This window comes from Humulus lupulus, chromosome 8 (assembly GCF_963169125.1).
Source record: "Humulus lupulus chromosome 8, drHumLupu1.1, whole genome shotgun sequence".
NCBI classification, from domain to species: domain Eukaryota; kingdom Viridiplantae; phylum Streptophyta; class Magnoliopsida; order Rosales; family Cannabaceae; genus Humulus; species Humulus lupulus.
In genome coordinates, this window is record NC_084800.1 from 1,752,832 (window position 1) to 1,764,043 (window position 11,212).

The 11,212-nt window shown below is 29.0% G+C and overlaps 1 protein-coding gene across 1 annotated transcript; it reads right to left on the reverse strand.

The window, feature by feature from the left end:
• Window positions 1-4,945: 4,945 nt before the first annotated feature.
• On the reverse strand, window positions 4,946-8,684 carry LOC133794097 (zinc finger BED domain-containing protein RICESLEEPER 1-like). The gene is made up of 4 exons (XM_062231285.1): window positions 8,484-8,684; window positions 5,890-7,889; window positions 5,733-5,795; window positions 4,946-5,628 (listed from the first exon to the last, which is right to left on the reverse strand). Exons 1-3 carry the CDS (start codon window positions 8,651-8,653, stop codon window positions 5,740-5,742), a joined length of 2,226 nt encoding a protein of 741 aa, XP_062087269.1. The 5' UTR covers window positions 8,654-8,684; the 3' UTR covers window positions 4,946-5,628; window positions 5,733-5,739.
• Between the last annotated feature and the right edge of the window lie 2,528 nt (window positions 8,685-11,212).

The following is an 11,212-nucleotide window of genomic DNA, read 5'->3' on the forward strand; positions in this document are numbered from 1 at the left end:
AGAAGAAAAGAAAAACAGAAAGAAAAAAAAATGTTCGAAAAAATTAGTAGAAAAAAATAAAAAAAAATGAAAGAAAAAATAAGTTTCGGGAAAAAATCTGAAAAAAAATGAAGGAAAAGCAATTAAAAAAAATAATATTTATGATAAAAAATGTGGCATAATTATATATTTTTTCAAATTTATGAGAAAGAAAGTCTCATAAATATGAATTTCCAAATAAAAAAAGCATAAAAAATAAAAAAAATAAATGTCCATATTTTTGTAAAATAACATTTAAAAACCCATAAATATGAAAAAATTCCTTTTTGTTTTAGTACTCCACTAACTAAATTTAACAATCTTTAAAAAAACAATTTAATCAATTTTTTAAAAAATTAATTATTAATTGATTTCAGAAAATTATTCAATCAATACCAATTAATTGAGAAAATTAATATTACAATTTAATCAAACAATAATACCCTACTCATATATATATATATATATATTAAAATTATTTTTATGTTTCTAAAATTTTATAAAAATAAGCATAAAATATTACAGAATAAAGTTATTTCACTTTTGAAATAATTTTTTTCCAAAACCGTTTTAAAAAACAACAAATAATTTTATAAATTTTGTCAAAAAATATTTTATTAATAAAGTTTGCAATTTAATCAAACAATAATACCCTCTTTTCATATAGCTTAAAATTATTCTTGTGTTAATAATATTTTAGGCTGTTCCTGTTTAGGTTTAGACTACAAAATAACAACTTATTGCACAATAAGAAATCTTCTACCTTCATAAAAAGATTTCGGGTTGTTGCGAAAAACTTTTATTGGTGAATATCGGTTAAATATCAATACAACAAGCCTTAAAAAATTTCAAATTGCCAGATCCTAAACAATTTGCAATCCCAGACCACAAATCCCTAAACTAAAAATACACATATCAAAGAATCCCATACCCTAAACTAAATGCAAATATAAGACCATAAATCCACAATACAAAAAAAAAATAGAAAACTTCAAAAAAATGCATATATATACTTTCATTTTAATACAAATAATTAAATAGCAAATACATAATTAAATTTACACCAATTATTTAAAACAAAACTATTCTAAACTCTTGATTATAATTCAATTTTTTTAAGAAAAAGTAATGCATTTTTTTAAATGGAAAATACTATGATCCTTTTCTGAGCCCCTCGGAAACTCTAGTCACAACAAAAATCTAAGTACGAACTCGGAAATTAAACTTCAACTATTGGGTTCTCTAAACCCCGCTAACACGCTAGGGGAAATGTTCCTCGAGCCCCCAAACGAGTCCCCAAGACAGATCCCAAAATCTCACTTGAATGCACCAAAAATAATAAAGGTGGTATTTCAGGGCACCTGGCGCGGTCGCGCCCATAGAAAAATTGGGTTTTCTAAACCCCGCTAACACGCTAGGGGAAACGTTCCTCGAGCCCCCAAACGAGTCCCCAAGACAGATCCCAAAATCTCTCTTGAATGCACCAAAAATAATAAAGGTGGTGTTTCAGGGCACCTGACGCGGTCGCGCCTATAGAAAAATTGGGGTTTCTACGGCACTAGCGTGGTTGCGCTACGTCTCCATAAGCGCCAATCGCTCCCTATAAAACTCAAAATTTCCCCCTACGATTTCATAACTTCATTTTCGACCAAAGTAATTTTCGACCAAAGTGACTCAAAACCGACCCTAATATTGTGCCAAACCCAAAATTATGCACCAAACCCAATTCAACACTCCATATCACCATATAAGCACCCATTGAACATCAAATTCCCAACTACAAATTGGGATTTTAGGGTTCTTAACCCATTTTTCCCCTAAATCCGAAAATTCAAACACAAAACTCATGATTCTAGCAAAAATTCAAGCTTTAGATTAGTTTATAGACGAATCATATCTCTACTACATAAATCTACACACCCTAGAAGCATGAATTTCTAATTTAAACCCGAAATTCCCAAATTCAACTCAAGAACACACTAAGCAGAAAGAAGAACAAAGGAAGAGTTTATACCTCTTCTTGTGATTCAATTCTCTATTGTGGGGTGCTGCTAGTAGCTGCCAATTCCTCTTATGAGAGCTTGAATTCCCCTTAACTTTGGCAATTATTTAAGAATTTGGATCCTAGTCTTGGAAGCTTATGGTGAGGACAGTAAGAACAATCGAAGAAGGAGAGTGAATGGGCATGTTTGACATAGCTTTTACTTTTACTTTTATACATAAGAAAAAGAGAAGTAAAAGGTTGAGCTTTCTAATTCCTGTTTGTATTTATATTTTGAAAGAATTTTTTTCTTTGTTGAAAAACTTTTCAGAGTGTTTGGTATATACGGTATAAAAACACTGATAAAATTATTATCAAATTTAAGCATAAATATGTATATTTATAATAATAATAATAATAATAATATATTATGTCTGAACTCATTTGAAAATTAATTGTTCTTTTAAAGAAAAATATCTAATTACATACATATATAAATTAATAAATAAAAAATCATAAAAATATAAATGTAATTAACAAAAAATTTTAAATTAAATATTCAAATATAAAAATCTAAATGTAGTTAGAGAAAGAAATTATATATATAAAACAATAATAAGAAAAATAAAAACTAAAAAAACCGTACTTAGATTTGTTTAGAAAAATTAGATAGAATACTTTTTAAGAAAAAATAAATCGTATTATATAACTGTTTTCTTCACAATTTAGGAGAAAGATGTAATTTATTTTTTTGTTTTATAAAAAATAGGGGTAAAATAGGTATTATGAAAGATTCATTAAAATAAGAAAATAATTTCTCATGTTTTTTTAGAAGTCCTTCCTGAAAAAGCTGGTGAGTCAGTACTTCTCTTAAAAACTCTTCTAAATTCAAAAAGTTATTTTTATATTTCATCCAAACACTCCTAAAAGTAACTTTAAGACTTCAAAAGCTCTTCCAAAGCCATGCCAAACAGGGCCAATGTAAAGGAGAGAACGTGTGAGAGAAAGAGTCATTAGAATTGAACAACTACCACTAACCATAAGACCAAATGACCATTCTGCCCCTCCATCTAATTCCCTCTCTTTATTAACCTTAAGGGTGGTTTAGTCATTTTACACTAATACTAATCTTCCACTAATCTCCAAACTATCCACTAATGTCTTTAAATCATAAATATTCCATCAATTAATTTCATTTCACCACTATCCTTAAAATGTGAAAATCCCCATAATATCTCTAGGCTCGTCCCATGTCTGATATTTTTTTCCATTGTAACATTTCTACTACTATTGCTCGAAAGGACCCACTCATGTCAAAAATCACATATATCCCCATAATAATGTGGTCTCAATGCACATAGCACAAATACACTATTATTCATTTGTAGCCAAAATTAAATATCTAAAATACCCTTAACAATTTCTTTAAGTGAAAATATATCCTCTTATATAATATTTTATGCTTCAATTATTTATTTTTGTTATTATAATTATATTTCAGTTTTTAAATTTTAAATTTATATTATACGAATGATTTAAATAAAAAAATATTCAACACAAAAATTAATAACAAAAATAAAAAATAAACTTATAAATTATCAAATTTAAAATTATAAAATTGAAGATACCAAATGAAATCTACAATAATTAAAAAAACAACAACAATTACTATTACTATTACTATTACGACATAAACTAAAAACACTATTTAATAATGTGGAATATTATTAGATACTCAAAATATTATTAGATGTAATATTATGATTTTGATAATGCAATAATTTAAATTAAGTATAAATTTCAACATGTTTTGTATTTTTTTATTAATCGATATAAAATTATTTTTACTTAATTATTTTATTAATATTTATATAAAGCATTTAAAAGAATAATATATATTTTGAAGTATAAATTAAAATAATATTTGAAGTAATTACTGAAGATAAATAGTAATTTAAAGTAAAATAAGTAATAAAATTAATTTAAAATGAATTAGTGAATAGAGATGAACAAACTAAAAAATAATGAAAATGTAACAGAGAAGAAAAAAGCACCTACTTTGGTGATTGGAGATGGCCACATATTGCTTGCTCCTGGCAAGGGAGATGGATTGTAATTTTTACAAAATTAGCCTTTGTAGAAAGTAAACTACAAATACTTTATTAGAACATAAAGGGAAGAAAAAAAACTTCATTTTTATTATTATTAACTAAAAATGCATTTTTTTAAACAAAGAAAAGTACATAAAAATATTAAAATTTATTTTAGAATATCATGTTAAGGTGAAAAAAAAACCTAAAAGTATGTTAAGAAATCTTTACTGGAGAATGTTTACAATAGGTAATTGAATTATGAGTAAATTTAAAATAAACTCAAACATGAGTTGTTCCTTCCCAAACATTAACATAATATATAATGAAAATTTTCAAATTTACTATCAATGAATTTATGATTTAAAAAAGTAAACACAAATAATAATTTTGACACCGTTTTTCGTTAATTTAAATTTGAAGAACACTAAATAATATTTCAGAAAAGAAGAAAAGAACATTAAAATTTTACGTGGTGCAGCAGTTAAAATCTGTCTAATCCACGAGTAAATATTATTTATTCGTAATACTATCTCAAACCTTTCTCAGAGCAATTAAACAGAGTAATCTCAGTGTTAATTTGTATTTGAATACAAATGTAAATACCAGGCTATTTATAGACTTGGTTAGGAAAATATGTTCCGCAAATTCAGGGAAGTTACAATCAATTATTCAAATTTGAAATTAATGTAAATATATACATTAATTACATAATATCTCATGATAATTGAGATTTAATATCTTGTAACAATGAATCTCTAAGAAATAGGGATTTCCTAACGACTGTCATGCATGCATTGCTGATCTCGAATGCAAAGTTAACACGCTTTCAAGGTCGACCAAAACTTCGAGCTCGTTATTCCAGTTAGTCTCCTTCTCACCTTGCGGTTTCTTTGAACTCAGTCTTCGGAGACCAACGCCTTCGAACTTACAACTAAGGCTCGAATAATATCCACAAACGCCGAAGAAGATTCTTTATTTCGAGCTTGAAACTTAAAGTCGAACTTTTCAACTTGTGCTTGATCACCAACAACAACAAATAACAAACAACAACAAATAACAAGTGTTCAACCAATACTAGTTATTTTCGAGCTTAGCTCATTTGTTCATTCTCGTCGAAATTTGGATGCAACAAATAATATTGGAAAATAAGTTTGAAATGTTATCACTTCAATTTTACTTCCAATCCCTCCCTATTGCCATTCATATATATTCCTTTCCTTCATACATTCCATCCGTTTCTTCATCTACCAAATATAGCCTAAAAGATAAAACTTTATACAAGGGTCTTGGCATTTTGAAATTCTAGACTGCACAAAGTAATAAATTACTGGCAGCAGAGCCTAATCAATACAGACTAAGAATCTAGAAAACAAAATTTTGGTAAAGAAAATGTTAATCTCTATTTCAATCAGAATCTACTAGTCAGTGTCCTGAAATTTACATTTAATCTTAGAAAGCTATAGGAGGAGTGATATATAGACATAGAGAAGTTAAGGTTCAACGGCCACACCAGCTCTGAGTGCAAGGATCCTCGATCTTTCACAACAAAGACAACATAGCAACATTAGTAAATCTGTAAAATAATCTTAGCAACATAATTAAGGATCTTATAGGAAGAAAAGAAAGGAACACAAGCATACCAAGGAGTTAACTTGATTCAATAAGAAGCGGCCTAGCAGTATGGACTGTAAGGGGATTGAAATCTGATATATAAAAGAATGAAAAATAGTTGTAAGGGATGATAGATTCAGCATAGGTAAAAACTTGGGAGTTGAATTTAAAATAACTAAAATGTACCTAGTGGCTCCACCTCCAACCAATCTTGGGTGCAAATCAAAGCCTCTCGAGTATCTGGACTCAATGAACTTCGAGATTGATCAAGCAATCTACCACTAGTGCTGAATGCTAATTCGGAAGCAATTGTCGACATGGGAGTTCCAAGAACATCACGAGCCATCATGGATAAAATAGGGTACCTTGGGGTGTGGACCTTCCACCAGTTTAACACATTGAAATCACAATTCCGAGGAAACACTGGTTCCTCTAGATATTTATCCAAATCAGATATTGAACTCTGACTGCGAGAAGTTTCATGGAGGAACTTGTCAAAGCCCTTAAGTCTATCCCTTGTATCATTACTAATGCTAGGCAAGCTGCTGCCGGGCAAAGCAGAACCTTCATCAACCATGGTTGAGCAGATAGAGTATGCATTGAAAAGTTCCTTAATTCCATCAGACACTTCCTTGATTCGATCCAGAGCAGTACTACCGTAAATTTGGGAATAGTAATATTCCACCAGCCTCATCTTGAACCGGGGATCCAAAATTGCAGCTATAGCCAAAGCCAAACTACACTTGCTCCAATATTTATCGAACTTGGCTTTCATTTTCATTGCCATAGAGCTAAGAAAATCATCTGCACTCTTGCACCATCCAATTAATTGCATGTGTATATCACAAATTTCAGGAAAATAAATGTTTGCCGTAGGAGATTTGTTGCCAGAAATGACATTGGTGATTTCAACAAAGAGTTTCAAATAACCAGTGATGGAAAAGGTCCATTCCCATTCTTTGTCAGTTAGAGATGAATTATATGTAGGGTCATGCTCTTGCAAGATAGAAAAGGCAGCCCTGTACTCTAAGGCAGTTTCAAGCATGAGGTAAGTTGTGTTCCATCGAAGTGGACAATCAAGGAATAATCTCTTCTGACTGTCGATTCCAGCTTGTTGAGCCATATCATCAAACTTTCCTTGCGTGAGTTGTGAACTTCTAACAAACCTCACACTTCCTCGGATCTTCTGTATCACTTCTTCAAGAGCTTCCATCGAATCTTGAACGATTGAATTTAGAACATGGGCAGCAGAGCGGACATCAAATAGTTGACGGCCCAACAGTGGCCTGTTTTGAGAGATCTGGTCTTTAATCTTTAGAACAATTTCATCGTCAATGGAACAGTCATCAAATGTCAAGGCAAATAACTTACTGTCAATTTCCCAGTTGGTTAGACACTTAATAATCACTTCTGAGAGTAAGTCTTCTGTGTGAGAAGAATCAAGTGTGACAAAATTTGTAATCTTCTTTTGTAACTTCCAGTCTTGGTCAATATAATGTGCAGTTAAACACAAATACTCACCATTTTCAGCAGAAGACCACATTTCAACAGAAAGGTTAATTCTCCCATGAAACTTATTTATCATCTCAAACACCTTCTGTCTTTCTTTCCCATAAATTTCCATACAGCAATGTTGGACATCATTGTTTGGGACAACCTCAAACAGAGGTTGAAGATTCTTGACAAAAACTTGGAACCCAACATGATCAACCATGGCCATTGGGTAACCATGATATATAATCATACGGGCCAGATCAGATCGACTCCGTTCCTGGTCAAACTTGCTACTTCCAAGGTTAAAAATTTCATCTTTTCTCTGATCTTGGTCGAATTTTATCATAGCTGGCTTGATATAGTCATCTTTTCTCTGTGATTCGTCACAACTGATATTTGCAGGGCTAATGGTGCTATCTTTTTTCCTCCTTTTCGCTGCAAGTAGTTGGGACACATCAAAGTTAGATCTTTTCAGGCATCTCATCAAGTGGTTTCTCAGATGCGTGGTACCACTATTACTCGACCCACTGAGTCTCTTGTTACAGTGAACACAAACAGCATAACAAATGTCAGCCTTTCTAACCCTCTCAAAATGATTCCATACAACAGATGTCAATCTCTTTGGTTTTTTAGTAGCCGAATCATTTGATATTTCCATCGCATAAGCTGAAAGTTTACCAAATTCGCTCTGTCTGAACAAATTAAAATGAACCAAGTAAGACATAAAAACAAAGCATGAGTATGATCATATAAAATTAAATGAAGACTCTTCAGAACGTCATACTTTATTTCATAGTGAGTCTTCGATGTCTTGAACAACCAATAATCACTCACAATCAAAAAAACACCACAATCATGCTATACCCATGTGGAGAATTTTCACTTCAGGACCCCAAAACTAAAAAAATAAGACATTTTTAACTTTTTGGAAAACCAAACAAGTTACATTGGTACTCTCATAGATGTAAAACAGAAAAGTTCTTAATCTACACAAATTTTAAACTAAATATTTTTGCGCTTAAATCATTATATCTTTTTTTGTGGCACTTAATTCATTATATCTTGATCATGGACAATCATGAACAAAAACTGAATAATTTTTAAAATAAAATAAAATTCACCTAATTAAATCAAAGAAGAGCAAAATCCAGCTTCATCAAACTCGAAAATTCAACAAAATAAATCATGAAATTACATCAACAAATTCCAAGTAAAACGCTGACCCAGGAATGGAAAAGGGCTAAGAAGGGTATTGAATTGACAAGTAATTCGGAATTGGGTCTTACAGAGATTGTTGCAGAAGCTTAAAAAGCTTCAATTCGTTCTCGTGTCCGATCGGATGATCCGAGAAGGTTAGGGTTGGATTTTGAAGAACCGTGCGTGGATGGGTGAGGGACGAAACCCGATATGGGTTCGAGTTGAGCGAGGGAAACAATGGGTTAGATCCGATAAGCATGTGCCCACTACCCAAATTGGTTGGTTCTAACTTTGGGTGGGTCAACCCTAAACGCATGTTTAATTTTCGGACCTTTATTTTTTATTTTCTTTTTATCTCTTTTCTTTAAAAAAATAATAATAATATATTAACACCCGAAAGTTGATTAAGAGTCAAGACCACTTATTTTTATTAAAAATTAATATAAAATATATATCTTTAAACTTATGCTCACTTTTGTGTTCTTTTCTTTTTTTCATCTTTTTTATATTCTAAAAAATTCATATAAATCAAATATATTTTATATATTTGACAAAAAATATATACAAAATCTTGTCCAAATAAAAACAAAAAATTATAAAAAAAAACTGAAATTAACATACAAATTAAATGTAAAAATGTAAAAAAAAAATTGAAATAAAGTGTTAAGAGTAAATTTCAAAAAATAAATAAATTTGATATTTTTTAATAAATAAAGCCTATATATATATATATATTTTTTTTTTTTGACAAAAGCCTATATATATTATTAGAGTGCAAATAAAGTTATTCATTTTGGTGATTTAGTTTTTTAGAATTTTTGTTGACAAACAAGTCCTAAGTTTTAAAAAAAAACAACAGTAATAAAGTCCTATTAGTTAATCATTATAGCAAAATGTATATATTTTTTTGAAATAAAATTAATATATATTTATTTTTATACTAAGTTATATTTTGTATGTTTTTAAAAATTATGTAATTTTCGGAAAAATTAATCAGATAATGTTTTTATATAATAGTATTTTTTAAATAAGTAAATTCCATAATATTTATTAATAATCAAACTATAAGCATTATTTTTCAATTATTATAATTTTATTAATTATAAATATTTAAATAGGGAATATAACCAATTGTTAGCATGTGTTTTATCGAAATATAGATTTGACCAAACTGTCATCAATTATATATAATTAAGTAATTAAAATTTGAATTTGAAACTTATGTAATTAAGGAAATTTTGGTCATATTGAGAAAATTTAAGTCTAGGGTACCAAATATATATGATTTCAAATAACAGAGTATATTATTGTAAACATATGGTACTAAGTATGTATTTCGATAAAACACAAAATACCAAAATAAGTATTTACTATTTAAAACAATAGTTCATTGTAAATATTAATTTAGTTACAACAAAATAAAATAATTGAGATAAACAAACTGGGCAAGATAGATTCCTACGAAGTTAATATAGTTCACATGAAACAATTACATACGAGATAGATTCCTACTTTAAATTATTCCAAACAAATTGTTCAACTTTGTCCTAAGTATTTATGACAAGAATTATGGGGCTCCATCTAAAAACTAATTGGTGATTAGTGGAGTTACACATGTTCTTATTAATGATTCAATATTCTTAGACTTATTCCATGTGGGACACAATAGTCTAATATCTCACCTCAAGATGGTGACAATTTTTCGCTCACTAATCTTGAATCACCTGATCACAAGTGACCCATTTTTTTTCAGCTCGCTTATTATTTTGGATTTCAAGTGTCTTTTCGCACTATGCGGATCTCGTGCGGCTTGCCTCACTCTTTTGGATCGGTGTGGATCAAATGTCCGCTAGGGAATTAGTTCTTGATACCATGATAAGAATCATGAGGCTCCATCTAAAAATAAATTGGTGATTAGTGGAGTTACACATGTTCTTATTAATGGTACAATATTCTTACATTTATTCCATGTGTGACACAATAGTCTAATAGTTTATCATCTTCTAAGATTCAACTCTACAATCTACATATTATCTTAATCACCTTCCACATTCCACACTCCTAAAGACCTATTATATATATAATGAATTTTTGTGTGTGTCAATACTAAAAAAAATTGGAAGCAAACACCTTTTAGAAATTTAAAAAAAAATAATGCAAGATAAATGTTTATTTTAAAAAGAGTAAGATAATTTTTTATTAAAAAAAAAGCATATTTTAGAATGAAAATCATACATAATAATTAATTATTTTTTTTAGTAGCTTTCTTAAATTAATTTAAATAAATGTTGTTTCTTATAATATTAATTTAGAGAAATATTATGAATTTTTTTATAAAAAAATGACAAAGAAAATATTTATTAAACTATATTTCTAATATAATTTTTTACTTGTATTTTATTAATTTATTTTAGAGCACATATGGAATTTATATAACGTGAGGTATACTACTCATTTAATAAATCAACTTTCAATTTTGGATAATTAATTTATATACAAGTAACATTAAACCAAAAAAAAAAATATTTTATTTTGTTTGTGTTAAAACAAAGCTTTGTGGTGTTCCTTAAATTCTACAAAGAGGAGACGGTAATGGGGAACAATCTTGAGAGAAATATTGAAAAAATAATTAATTTTTATGAAATTACAAGTTCAACTAAAATTAATCTCAGATTCTAAACAATTTTGCTTCAGTGTTGGAGTTTCTTATTTTTCACATTTAAATAATTCTTTTGAAAGATAAGTTTGTTAATGAGAAAAATTGTGTCTTTTTATTAGGGGTGTTCATAAAACCGCACAAACCGTCCATACCGCACTA

What these genes read in the sequence shown, in the direction of transcription:
- LOC133794097 (XM_062231285.1), bottom strand. Translation starts at nt 8,653, where the DNA reads ATGCTTATCGGATCTAACCCATTGTTTCCCTCGCTCAACTCGAACCCA. An exon ending in AAGCTTCTGCAACAATCTCT is followed by an intron (nt 7,890 to 8,483) that starts GTAAGACCCAAT and finishes TAATTTGTTCAG; the next exon opens with ACAGAGCGAATTTGGTAAAC. An exon ending in GTTGGAGGTGGAGCCACTAG is followed by an intron (nt 5,796 to 5,889) that starts GTACATTTTAGT and finishes TTTATATATCAG; the next exon opens with ATTTCAATCCCCTTACAGTC.